This window comes from Carcharodon carcharias, chromosome 14 (assembly GCF_017639515.1).
Source record: "Carcharodon carcharias isolate sCarCar2 chromosome 14, sCarCar2.pri, whole genome shotgun sequence".
NCBI lineage: Eukaryota > Metazoa > Chordata > Chondrichthyes > Lamniformes > Lamnidae > Carcharodon > Carcharodon carcharias.
In genome coordinates, this window is record NC_054480.1 from 39,281,720 (window position 1) to 39,296,147 (window position 14,428).

General features: G+C 42.5%; 1 protein-coding gene across 6 annotated transcripts in view; it reads left to right on the forward strand.

Moving 5' to 3' along the window:
- The window catches only part of arfgap1 (ADP-ribosylation factor GTPase activating protein 1), a 43,275-nt gene extending 36,367 nt beyond the window's left edge, over nt 1–6,908 (forward strand). For 5 of the 6 annotated variants that reach the window (XM_041204407.1, XM_041204411.1, XM_041204410.1 and 2 more), the window contains one exon: nt 2,896–4,627. In XM_041204407.1, the coding sequence (XP_041060341.1) occupies nt 2,896–3,196 (301 nt within the window). In that variant the 3' untranslated portion in view covers nt 3,197–4,627. Of the gene's footprint in view, nt 1–2,895; nt 4,628–6,625 lie in introns of those variants that run through there. The other variant, XM_041204413.1, reaches the window with a different exon arrangement.
- Nucleotides 6,909–14,428: the final 7,520 nt, after the last annotated feature.

Genomic DNA, 14,428 nt, shown 5'->3' on the forward strand with positions numbered 1-14,428 from the left:
AATCTATCTATTTCCTTCTTAAATATATTCAGCGACTTGACTTCCACAACCTTCTGTGGTAGAGAATTCCATAGGTTCACCACCCTCTGAGTGAAGATGTTTCTCCTCATCTCAGTACTAAATGGTCTACCCGGTATCCTGAGACTGTGACCCCTTGTTCTAGAGCCCCCCCAGCCAGAGGCAATATCATCCCTGCATTCGGTTTGTCCATCCCTGTCACAATTTTATACGTTTCTTTGAGATCTCCTCTCATTCTTCTAAACTCCAGGACTAGTTGGCCCAATCTCTTTTCATACGACAATCCTGCCATTCCTGGAATCAGTCAGGTGAACCTTCGCTGCTCTCCCTCTATGGCAAGTATATCCTTTCTTAGGTAAGGAGACCAAAACTGCGCACAATACTCCAGGTGTGGCCCCACCAAGGCCCTGTGCAGCTGCAGTAAGACATCCTTGCTCCTGTACTCAAGTCTTCTCGCAATGAAGGCCAACATACCACTTGCCTTCTTAACTGCTTGCTGCACCTGCATGCTTGCTTTCAGTGATTAGTGTACAAGGACACCCAAGTCCCTTTGTACATCGTTTCCCAATCTTATCACCATTTAAATAATACTCTGCCATTTTGTTTTCCAACCAAAGTGGATAACTTCACACTTATCCACGTTAAAATGCATCTGTCATGAATTTACCTACTCACTCAACCTGTCTAAATCGCCTTGAAGCCCATTAGCACCCTCCTCATTGCTCACATTCCCACCAAGTTTTGTTTCGTCAGCAAACCTGGAAATATTACTTTTGTTTCCCTCAGCCAAATCATTGATATATATTGTGAATAGCTGGGGCCCAAGCACTGATCCCTGCAACACCCCACTAGTCATTGCCTACCACTCTGAAAAAGACCCATTTATTCCTACTCCGTTTCCTGTCTGCTAACCAATTCTCAATCCATGCCAATATATTACCCCCAATTCTATGTGCTTCACATACTAACCTCCTATGTAGGACTTTATCAAAAGCTTTCTGAAAATCCAAGTACACCACATCCACTGGTTCTCCCTTATCTATCCTGCTAGCTACATCTTCAACAAGTAGGTTTGTCAAACATGATTTTCCTTTCATAAATCTATGTTGACTTTGTCTAATCCCATTGATATTTTCTAAGTGTCCTATTATCACATCCTTTATAATAGACTCTAGCATTTTCCCTCCAACTGAGGTCAGGCTAACCGGTCTGTAATTCACTGTTTTCTCTCTCCCTTTTTTAAATAGTGGGGTTACATTTGCCACTCTCAACTGCAGAATTTTGGAAGGTTACAACCAACACATCCACTATTTCCATTGCCACCTCCTTTACTACCCTGGGATGTAGAATATCAGGTCCTGGGGATTTATTGGCCTTCAGTTCCATTAATTTCCCAGCACTATTGTTTTAGTAATACTAATTTCCTTCAATTCCTCCTTCTCACTGGATCCTTGATTCCCTAGTATTCCTGGGAAGTTATTTGTGTATAATGTTGTTCCCCTACCTTATCATTACTGTTTGGAGACCTGTAGACAACTCCCATTAATGTATTCCACCCTTTGTTGCTTCTTAGCTCCACCCAGACAGATTCTTCATCTAGATTTTCCGAGCCAATATCCCCCCCTCACTATCATACTGATTTCATCCTTAACTAAGAATGTCACTCCACCTCCTTTTCCTTTTTGCCTGTCCATCCTAAATATCAAGTACCCTTGGATATTCAGATCCCAGCCTTGGTCACCCTGCAGCCATGTCTCCGTTATTGCAAACATATCGTACATGTTTATATCTGTTTGCGCTGTTAATTTATCTACCTTATTGCAAATGCTTTGTGCATTCAAGTACAGTGCCTTTAGACTTTTAACATTTTTACACATTTTTTTTGTACAATGGCCCTATTTGCTGTTAGCCCTTGTTTCCTCTGCCTTCCACTTTTGCTTTCTACTTTTCTGTCTTTCATTCCTATCTTTGTTTCCCTCTGTTGTGTCTCCCTTCTCAGGTTCCCATCTCTCCTGCCAATCTAGTTTAAACCCTCCCCCATAGTACTAACGAATATCCCTGCGAGGATATTGGTCCTGATCCTGCTGGGGTGCAATCCGTTCAGCTTGTACAGGGTCCCATCTTCCCCAGAATCACTCCCAATCCCTCCCTCCTCCACCATCTCTCCAGCCACGCATTCATCTGGTCTATTCACCTATTCCTGATCTCGCTAGCACGTGGAACTGGGAGTAATCCTGAGATTACTATCTTTGAGGTCCTGCTTTTTAATTTATTTCCTAGCTCCCTATATTCTGCATTTCAGGACCTCATCCCTTTTTTACATATATTGTTGGTACCAATGAGGACCACAACCTCTGACTGTTCACCCTCCCCCTTCAGAATGTAAAATCCCATTTTGCTATGTACAGTTTGCATAAGATTTTCTTCTTGCTGGTAATAAATGTTTTTTGTGTTCTCCAATTAAGGATCATTTGTTAAAAAAAATTCTATGTTTTTTTGCAATTTTGGTATCATGAGAAGAAAGGTGTTATTGTTTGTATATTTATATTGAAACTTTGCATCAATTGACAAAATCTCAGAAGGGCATCAACTTTCAAATAGGTCCTAAAACCATCCTCTTCTGTTTCAGAGGCAGGGCTATAAGACCAACATGATACCCTGAACTCTGAATTAGGTGAATTTTTGAACTGTTGAAGGACTTATCATGGGATGTTTGTGTAGCATTTTCTAATGTACTAAAAATAGAATTTTATTGCACCCTTACACTTTTCTCATATATACATTGGAAATCTCCTGTACAAGGTGCAGCTTATATTACAAATGCTCATTTTTCACATACCCAATCATTTCTGAAGTTCGGTATATTCTCTACTGCAGCTACCCAGTTGGCGAAAGTTACCAGAACAGTGGAGTTGAAGATGGTTTCTGGGACAATTTTGGTCGGGATGAAAATTCTAAGATGAAGATGCCCCCAAGTGCTGGTGTTTGGGGGTCAGGCGAAAAGAATGATGATGTCTGGGGCACAGAGAACAGCACGAGAAAGCAAACCAACCATAGCAATGACTGGGACAGCTGGGATAATAATTGGGCCGCAGGTGGTGAAAGCAAGAATAAAAAGTCACCGAGAAAAGAAAGTGGAGGACCTGTGGATGATGAATGGGACAACCAAAATTGGTAGCATGGAAAGTGCCTCAAATTAAAAGGACCTGCAATTCAATTTGCTTTACTTTGTTTCGTTGCTGTAGTAAACCAGTTTGTATTCTCGAATATAAAGAATCAATGTTTCAGAAATCTATTTTTCTTTTTAGAGGCTGGTTCCATGCATAATTTCACCCATAAAAGAAGTGTTCACAATGAACCATCAGTATTGTAACCAGAACAATGTCCCATTACAGTGTGTACTTTGAGTTCAACTGTACCATTTTTACTCTGAATGCATTGACAAATACATTTTTCTATTTAAGGGAATATAATTTTTCCATTAATTCACCACCAATTTTTTTTATGTTGTGTGTGTGTGTACATAAGTGCTCATTGAAATCTGCAGGGTATCATGGAGAAAAACATAAAGTTAAATAGTGCAGTGATTAATTTTAGCTCAGGTTTTCTTTCAGAAACACGACGACCGTAGCATTTACTGCATGTGCTATATGTGTCTGTCTTCAGCTTTACGTGCAATTGTACGGGACAGGTAGATTTGCAAATTCATACTTAAGTGTTTTCAGTGTGATTATTATAGGTTTGGTACCTGGCTTATTGAAATAAAATTATAGATTATAAATTTAAAATTGATCTATTTCAATCATAATTGTTTACTAACTTTTCTTCTTTTTCATTTTACATGCATTACAAACCAATATGTAAGCTTGAAGTCACTGTTTTGGTATTAGCAAACAAATGCTCATTACATTTGTGCAACATTCCACCATCTAATACCTTAACGCAGCTATTGACTTGTTGACACTAATTGGTTAAGACTTCGCTAAAATAGTGGTTGCAGGAATAAATGAGTGTATCAAATATTCATCTAATGCTGACAGTAGTCCTTTCTAAGCTTATGTCAATTTTTTAATTTTTTATTTGGATAATTTTATTGGCCAATGTCATCAAACTGGCACAGATGTGTTCTCTATTCTTTTCTTTTAACTGTATGACATGTGGCGTATATAAAAATCCTTTTTATTTGTTTAAATTTCAGAAGTGAAATGCTTTTTCTGATCTGTCAGATTTAATTTTCAGAAGTATGTAGATGTATAAGTGTGGTGGCGTTTCTTGTCTGGTCTGCTGCTGCCTCCAAAACCTACCCCCAGACATTCCAGTTGCATATAGTGTAGGTATAGTCTGAATATGTGATCTTTCAGTAATGGACCTTTTGACAAAGTATGTGCAATATTTTTGAGCATGAGCAACAACCTAATGTATTCTCATTTATGTACCTTGGGGATGATTGAGCTTTTATGCCCTAAAAGTTAACATGGAAGTTTTTGCTAACGTGAGTGGACATCTGTGGATATGTATAGCAACTCAGATGTTGCTAATTATTTTGCACCCATTTTTGAGTGTGATTGCTTATTTGATGATGTATGACAATAAAGCAGGTGAAAACGGATGAGTTTGTTTTTTTGCTTACTTGCATGGAAGCATTATTAACTTCCCAGTTTACTTTCAGACTTCACTCTACAATTAATCTTTACATTTTGACATCCTGATTTTTTTTTTTAACATTTTGCAGACCATAAGTGAAGAACAGAGGAGTTTTTCCTGGCATTCTGGCCGATTTATCCCTCACTCAACATCACAAACACATTTTATGGTCATCATCACATTGCTGTTTGTGGGAGTTTGCTGTGTGCATATTTGATGCTATGTTTCCTACATTACAACAGTGATTACACTTCAAAAATTCTTTGTTAGCTATAAAGTGCTTTGGAACGTCTTGTAGTCATCAAAAGGCACTAGAAAATGCACGTTTTTTTTATTAACACCAAACAAATTTCAATACTAATGAAAGCTCTTGATTCATTGTTGAAACTCCTTTTCTGTCTTTCCCGCAATCTTTTTGGTTTGTTCAGTTCCATTTAAAGATTTCACTTCCAGTTCCAGTGAAGGGTCTAAACCCGGAACATTAACTACTTGTTTTTGCAGATGATATATCAATGATAGATAATTCTTTCTTAGCTAAGAGATGGTTGTTTTGTCAGTGTGAGATCTTGGCCTTTCTCATAAGTATGTACATTATCCAAAACATTCTTCTCTGTACTTTAAAAATGACCTTTATGATCCTTCGGGTCACTGTGCTGCATTATATACTTTAATGTGGGAGTACCTGCTCCCCGTCCTCTACTATTGTTGCTCTTTAGTTGGTCAATAGGTGGTGCACTTTTTCCAAATCACTTTCTCTTCATTTCAAAGAAATACAAGTGACCTGTTAGGAACCCATGCCTTGCTTTATGGCTTTTGATATGGCTAAGATTGGAATCCAATTGTGTGAAGACTCTTCAAAGTCACTATCTTTTGTAATTCTACAAAATGTTGGGAGCTCTTCATTAGTTTGCTGTGCCACCTTGAACATTACTGATATTGACATTTATATTTTTACATCATCTGATCATACATTTGGTGCTGGTACACTAGAATCAGCCATAAACACTTAATTGACTTTATGGGATATTGAAAGTGACCTTTTCCCAGCATCTTAAGTCCCAAACCCGAGTACCTTCCTATTCCTTTAATGGCCTCAAGAATTAAGAACTGGGCAACCTTTTTTCTCCTGAGAGTGAGAAGAGAGATTTCTATCCAGTGTTTCTTAGATTTAGCAACTCCATAATTATTAGACTTCAGTTTCCAAGATCATATTTATGAGATTTCTCAAACCTCCAGGGATTTATGAGGAAATGTGTTTCAAAGTAGCAGTGACTGCTGTCTTTAAGCTTCACAGAAAATCTGATGTTTTATGGTGTCTGAGTTCCTGATCGAACATTCGCACAACTAGCAACCTGTGTAACATTGGAAGCCTGTACTGCATAACTGACTCAGGCAACTGTGTGACATGAATTAAACCCAGTGATGAATATTAATACATATCAGAAAGCTGAACAGCAAAGTCTTGAAGAGTAACAATTTGGAGGAAAAGCATAAGGAAATCATTAGTGGAAATGGAAAGAAAACTGGGAAAGGTTATGGTCAGGTGAGAAGGGGTGAACTGGCTTCCCTCTTCCACATCCTCAATTGGTCACAGCAAAGGTTTCAGCTTCTCTTTCAGGAGGATATGTCTTTTCCAAATCAGAATGTATTTAAGCTGTGAGCAATAAGGAGCAATCGAACAAGGTTTTCTTGAGTCAAAGAGCAAATTTATTAACCAGTAAACCTGAAGAGAAATAAAGCATTTAGCCCTCATGCAGTAATGCAGCCAACCGTGCGCACAGGTGCACGCGCACACAGGTATCAGGAATAAGGGAGTTAAGAGTCTAAGAAAGGTAAAAGGTTAAGTATCCTTTGCCCTTGAAGCATAGATTTTAAACACTGTGGTTGATTTGGGTTAGCTGGTTTCTTGAATGTGGTCAGATGTAGAAGATGTTGTAATTATGAGATCTCCGTTTGCTTGCAGGTTTCTGGTAGAGTTGGCTTCTCAAACCGGACGATGCGCTTATTCCACGAGAGACAAAGAGCAGCCATCATTCTGTTTCTTCTGCTGAAGACTTCTTAACATTGCCTGTACCACTAGCAATCTCTCTCTTGTGGCTGTGCAGCCTTGCCTTGAAATACTTTACCCATTGTGTATTTCCAAGAGGTTTTATCTGTGCCTGCCTGTGGCAGCCATTGTTTCAATATCCAATATTTTGCATTTTTAATGTCTCTTTAGACAGTTATAAGTTTTGACAGATGTCTGGATTATAGAAAATATCTCTCTTTTCACACTCCCCTGAGTGTGATTTGTTTGTTTCTCACATTCACATTGGAATGTGGCCTTGCATTTTTAAGTAGTTTGCTCAGTCTCAGTTCAAATTGCAAAATTTCTAGTCAGTTGAAAATTAAAAAATCGTCTTTTCAAAAATAAAGGGACATAGCCTTGTGACAGACTGAATAACTTCAGTGCATGTATAGAAAAATCATGAAGTAAAGAAACAGTAAATAAATGCTGCAATTCTGTATATGAGTGGGTTTTGTTTGTGTTTTTTACATTTTTATGTTTAATTCCATAACTTTCCTTTGTCAAGCAAAGTCCTGCATAAAGCAGACAGTCTCCACTTAACACCTTTCCACTGACGTTTCACAGCGGCACCTCTGGCTGGAATTTTCTTGCTGACTTTTTTGTATGTTGTTTTTGTTTTTATTCAGTTGGAGACCATGTGCAAGGAGTAATTTTGTTTAGAGGAGCAATACCAAATGGTGGTGAGGGAGAATAAATTAGCAGCGCGGGAGCTGTACATGAAAAAAATGTAGTGACTATAGGTCTGGACTTATAATGTTGTCCCTGCACCCCAAGAGATGGAAAGAAAGAGACTGGAGGCTATAGGGGAGATTTTATGCCAGATGAAGAAGATACTAGGTGCTATTGGAACTGAATATGCTCTATTGAAGGAACTACATCTGAAACTTTAATCTGCTTTCTCAAGATCTTGATGAAACTGTTGTGTTAATTCCAGAAATAGATGGTAACTTAGGGGCTAATAATAGTAAGCAACTTAAAGTAATTAATATCAATAGTGAAAAAGTATTGGAGAAACTTAAGAGACTTAATTCAATAAATTGTCAAGACCTGAAGGCTTACATCCTAAGGTTCCAAAAGAAATAATAGAGATAGTGGATGCACTGGTTATGAATTTCCAAAATTCCCCAGATTCTAGAATGGTTCCAATGGTTTGGAAGTCACCAAATGTAACTCTGCTGTAGACTGAGAGAGAGAGAAAACTGAACTACAGGGCAGTTAGCCTAACATCAGTTGTCAGAAAAATGCTGGAATCTATTATTGAGGAAGCATTAACAATTCACACTTAGAAAATCATTGTATGATCAAAGTCAACATATTTGAGGAAAATTGTGTTTGCCAAAATTATTAGAGTTTGAGGATGTAACTAATAGGACAGATAAAGGGGAACCAGTATATGTAATAATATGGATTTCCAAAAGGCATTCGATAAGGTATCCCACAAAAGGTTAATGCACAAAGTAAGGACTCGTGAAGTTGGGGCTAATATATTAGCATGGACAGAGGATTGGTTAATGGGCAGGAAGCAAAGAATGGGGATAAACAGGGCATTTTCAAGTTGGCAGATTGTGACTTGAGTAGTGATTGGGCAACGAGGTGGCAGATGGAATATAATTTATTCACTTTGGTAGTAAGAACGGAAAAGCAGAAGTTTAAAATGCAGGAAATTTGTAAATGTTGATTTTCAAAGGGACTTTAGTATACTCGTACAAGGAACATAAAGTTAATGTGCAGATACAGCAAGGAATTAGGAAGACAAATGCCATGTTGGCCTTCATTGTGAGGGAATTGGAGTAAAAGAATAAGGAAGCCTTGCTACAATTGTATTGTAGAGTTGTTTGGTGTCTCACTAAGAAGAATGTATCATTGAACATTGTGTTTATTAACAACTCAACTATACATATCCAAGGTACTGCTACAAATGGGTGCTGTATCCATGCTGGCTCCTTTCAGACTCTACACAGTCTATCATCATATGACTCTCTACATCATACCATGGGCGGTACTGTTCTCCAGTCTCACATTAACCTTTGCTCTGCCCAAACACCTTTAAGCTAATTATACAGGGTCTGAGACCACTAGGACTACTATGCACAGTTTTGGTCTCCATATTTAAGGAAGGATATACTTGCATTAGAGGTGGTACAGTGAAGGTTCACTAGATTGCTTCATAGGATGAGGGATGTTCTTTGATGAGAGGCTGAGTAAATTGTGCCTGTATTCTCTGGAGTTTAAAAGGAGAGGTGATCTAATTGAAAAATACAAGATTCTTAAGGGGCTTGACAGGGTTTTTTAAAATTTGTTCATGGGATGTGGGTGGCACTGGCTAAACCAGCATTTATTGCCCATCGCTAATTCGGCATTTAATACTCAACACATTGCTGTATGTCTGGAGTCCAGACCAGCAGATTTCCTTCCCTAAAGGGAAGGGCATTAGTGAACCAGATGGGTTTTTACAACAACTGGCAATGGTTTCATGGTCGTCATCATCAGACTTTTAATTCCAGATTTATTTTTACTGAATTCAAGTTTCACCATCTGCCGTAGTGGGATTCAAACCCGGGTCCCCAGAGCATGCTTGTCCAGTGACTATGCTACCACCTCCTCAGTAAACACCAGGAGGTTGTTTCCCCCTTTTGGGGGATCTAGGGGATCTAGAACATGAGGACACAGTCTCAGGGTAAAGGGCCAATGGTTTAGGACTGAGATGAGAAATTTTTTCACTGAGGGTTGTGGATCTTTGGAATTCTGTACCCCACAGGGTTGTGAAAGTTCCATCGTTGGTTATTTTTGAGACATGAAAGACATTTTTTGATGAATCAGGGAATCAAAGGATATGGGGAGTGGTCAGGAAAGTGGAGTTGAGGGTGAGGATTAGTCATGATCGTACTGAATGGCAAAGCAGGCTTAAATGGCCACATAGTTCATTCCTGCTCTGATTATGTTCCAGCTTTTTCCGGTTTATCTGAAGATTTCCAGATTTTGAAGCTTGTTTTTTAGCATGGATTTTGTTACCACTAGATGGCACTTTAATCAGTGTGAGCAATATATTCCAAGAAATGCAAATGGCAAGTCCACCTTCACCCATCATTTAGTTGTAACACATATGGTGAAAGAGCATTATTTTTATTTTCTTAACCAAGACATGTTGTACCAGAGACAATATATATGGAGTAAATTTTTTTGGAACTATAATTTAAAAATAATTGTGTTAGTCTCCCGGGTTAATCTATATTATGCATTCATTTACATTGAGTAGCAATAATGGTTGTACTTGTCAGCTGCACAGTATATGCATTAAAAGTGCTGGTTATAGGAAATGGAGGGTATATGCCATACATGAATCTAATAATACATGTGGCTCATGGTTTTTCATTTTTATCATTAGTCTGCACTCCGAACTTCTATGTCGTCGAAATTTAGGGCTACTTTATATGTGAATCATTGAACCTGGATTGGAACTAAATTTTTAATACTGATTTCTCATTTCTGGACACAGGAGCAAGATTGCGCAATGTAATTTGTCAATCCAGCCCAATATTGTGGCCATGTTGTTTTATACCTCAACTGTTTGACAGAACTCCCAAACTAATTTCTGCAAAAATTGTAACTTGCTTTGTATTTTAAATGACCTGACACATGCCATGATGACAATTAACCTAATTAGAATCAGGAATTGCTGCCAATACTTATAATATTCGGGGGGTTTTTTATTCGTTCATGGGATGTAGGTGTCACAGGCTAGGCCAGCATTTATTGTCCATCCCTAATGCCCTTGATCAGAGGGCATTTTAAGAGTCAATCACATTGCTGTGGGTCTGGAGTCACATGTAGGCCGGACCAGGTAAGGACAGTGGATTTCCTTCTCTAAGGGACATTGCTGAACCAGATGGGTTTTTATAACAATGGACAATGGTTTCATGGTCATCATCAGATAATGATCTGATCACCACCATCAAACTTTTAATTCTAGGGCCAGGATTTTACGTTGGTCAGGCGGGCTCGGTGGGAACGGGCGTGGGCAGCTGGGAACCTGACCGCCGCCCACGATCGGCTCCGCACCGCCATTTTACGGCCCACCCAGCCTAATTCAGCGGGAACGGACGGGAGCTCAATGTCCACCAGGTCCAATGGCAACACAACGGCCAATTCAAAAGCAGCCGCAGCAGCCATGCAAAGGGAGGGCAGGTCAGCGGGGCTGTCAGCCCCACGGTTTTCCAACGAATGTTTCGCTGCCCTCCTGGAGGAGGTGGTAGCACGCTGGGATGTACTTGTCCCCAGGGACAAGAGGAGGAGGCCTCCCCCCACCTCACCAAAAATGCCTGAGAGGAGGTGACATCCAGGGTCAGCTCCCATGATTGGTGAGGCGCACATAGGTGCAGTGCAGTAAGTGTTTCAGTGATCTCCTGTGATCGGGAAGGGTGAGAACTGTAATGACATGGGTCACTGAGCACAGCAGTTAGGAGCGGCCCCCCCAGCTCCCACAGAGCAGAACTCAGAGTTCTTCGAGTGTGAGTGAGTGGCAAATGTCAATCTGGCAGCATCTGGGCAAGGAGCTGAGCCCTGGCTGCTTGGAATGAGTGTCTTGCAACTCCAGGGTCACGAATTGGCTGAGCCCTGCGAGGTTTTCCTCAGGTGGGGTTGGCCAGGCTGCAATGGCAATGCAGGTACAGGGTGGACTAATCAATGCTCCTCTGTCCTTTCAGGAGGAGACATCCCACAGCAATGCTGAAAGATTTTGGATTGGCAGAGGACCACCCCAACTATTAATCTTGACCAGATGTGAGCAGGAGGCATTGGAGCTGGAGAGGTGCCATGCGCCTAGGTCAACAGGCCGCGGTGAGGTTGGGGTGCTACAGGGAGGTAAGAGTGCGGTGCACTGAGGTCAGAATGTCTGTAATAGCAACCATTTCACTGTTGTCTGTATATTGAGTTCAGCCTCCAACATGGAATCCCCATTGATAATGGAAAGACGAAGGCACCCTGATCTGGGTGCCAGGCATGCACAGTAATAGTGTAATGACTTCAATACTGACATGTCCTTGTTTCTCCTTTCAGGCTCACCAGAGGCCCGTCAGGGTCAGGAACCTGAAAGTCAGCCACTCACCCCAGAGGACACAGACAATATAAACACACAAGCGTCACACCCTCTTAGCCACCAGTGCAGATACCAGCACCTCGATGGGCATTAGATTGGCTCAAAGTATCTTGGTGCACAGCGTTGAGGGCACTTCACACCCACTGGAGGTGCAGGTGGAAGCAGAGAGTGCCCAGGTCCCCGGCAGTTGGAGGATTGCTGGGGACCAGGAACTTGCTCAGTTGATGATGTGCCTCTGGAGTCATCCCTGAGGCAGTAGATGCTGGAAGTCCAGGGCGTGTGGCAGGATCTTTTGGCGAAGATACATGAGGAGATGTATGCTATGATCTCCATGATGGAGGAGTCCATGTGGAGCTTGAGCAATGCAATGACTCTCATGGCCAAGCACAATGCCTCCTCCATGGAGAGAATGGCAACTCTCATGGAGAGGCTCCTCCAGGAGCTGGGGATGTGCTTGGACCTGCAAGCCCTCACACCAGCAATGACCTCAGGTGGTCACTGTCAGTGTGGGAGATGGGTTGGGCACCCAGTATCCCAACTAGGTGTCCATCTATCAATGGTGAGCAGGGAGGTCCAAAGCGACCTGACCTTGGCGCATGAGCTGCTTGAAGTCTCTGTGGGCTCCTCTCAGGGCGCTTTGGATGAGGACAGCAGCTCCTTCACCCCTCTGCCAGTGACCGTGGCATCTGATGAGGCTCCGACGACTGGGGAGATGCCAGACGTGGCACAGGCCGGTCCCTCCCAAGTGGGGCCAAGACAAGCTCCACAGGCCAGAAGACACCCGCCAAGGTCATCAAGCAGAGTCAGCAGGCTGTCTCCAATGCCGGTGCCAGCGAGGGGGGAGCACCTAGATGTAGCACCCACAAACGCAAACTTAATGCACCTTAATCACAACATGGGCTTATCACTGGTGATATTTTCTTCCCCAGTTTTAAGTTAGTAGTGAGTAGGTGTGACGGAGAACACCTTTCCATTTAATTTGTTTTATGTATGCCAGGCACCACACCATTAAATGTGTTTATGTTCAACAAGCCTCTGGGTGCTTCATTAGTTCTGCAGGTGATGGGTGACCCATAATGTTATGAGTGACTTGCTTGTCATTGAGCTTTATTGAAATGGCACATAGTGCATGTTGTTCATCAAGCAAATGTTCCTGTCAGGTATCAAGTATGGAGCCTGCAGCCCTGGCAGGTAGTGGTGGTTCATCTTTGGTAGGCCAGCTGAAGGAATGTTGGATCAAAGCCTCCCAGGTGTCCCTGCCTCCCTGGAGGTTGCCCAAGTCAGCATCTGTCCGATCAGTGTTCTCTTGTGCGTGCTCATCCTCAGACTCACTACTGGACTCATTGTCTGCTGCCAGAGCAGCTGTGTCAACATCCTCCACTGCATCCCCCCCCTTTCCAGTGCCAGATTGTGGAGAGCGCACCATGCAACCACTATCAGTGACACATGATCTGCGGGGTATTGCACTGCGCCCCCTGAGCGATCCAGGCATTGGAAGTGCATCTTGAGAAGACCGATGTTTCTCTCTACCACCGCCCTTGTGGAGGCGGGGCTCCTATTGTACCGCTGCTCGGCCTCTGTTCATGGATGGCAAAGAGACGTCATGAGCCACCTTTTGAGGGGATAGCCCTTGTTGCCCAGCAGCCATCCATCCAGCCAGATTGGAGCACTGAAGAGCCCCGGCACCTGAGAGTCTCAAGGTGTAAGTGCCATGGGAGCTGCCTGGGTACCTTGCACAGACTAGCAGAATCTGCATCCTATAGTCACACACTATCTGCACTTTCATGGAGTGGAAGTACTTCCTGTTGACGAAGGCACCAGGCTCACCCACTGGTGCCTTGATGGCCACGTGTGTGCAGTCAATTGCACCCTTTTACAGGGAAACCCAGCAATCGTGGCAAAGCCTCTGGCTTGCTGTGTCTGACTGGCCTCATCCTTGTGGTAGTGAATGAAAGTCAATGCACAGCTGAACAGAGCATCTGTTACCAGCTTGACACAACTGTGGATAGCTGATTGGGAGACTCCACAAAGATCACCCACTGATGCCTGGAAAAAGCCAGAGGCATAGAAGTTGAGGGCCACTGTGACCTTCAGCGCCACTGGCATATGGTGTCTACCCACTCTGTTGGAGCTGATCTCAGACCCTATCCTCTGACAGATGGAGATCATGTTCTCCCATGAGAGGTGGAGCCTCCTTCAGCATTGCATCTCAGACATATTGAGGTAGCTGCATCGCTACCTGTATACCTTGGCAGCAAGATAGTGGTGTCTTCTGCGGCTTCTTCCGCCTTGGACTTCCTGTTGGCCCTGTGCCCCTTGTGCCTGCGCCTGTCCTCCCACAGGTCGCTCCCCCGAAGGCTGAATAGGGATGCCTGGCCTCCTCCCCCTTCTGGCCCTCTTTTTCTCCTCAGAGGAGTTGCCTCCAGCAGAGACCACAATCCCCATTCTCAGGGTAAGGGAAGGCTGTCTGACACCTGGAAGGCCCCAAGTGTTATGAGTCCTCTCGAGTCCTGAACGGAAGCCTATTATTTCAGTCAAAACAGCGCTGAAGCGAATTGAAGTTGTCCTGTTCATACAAGCAAGCAGCAGTAAGTTATAATCTA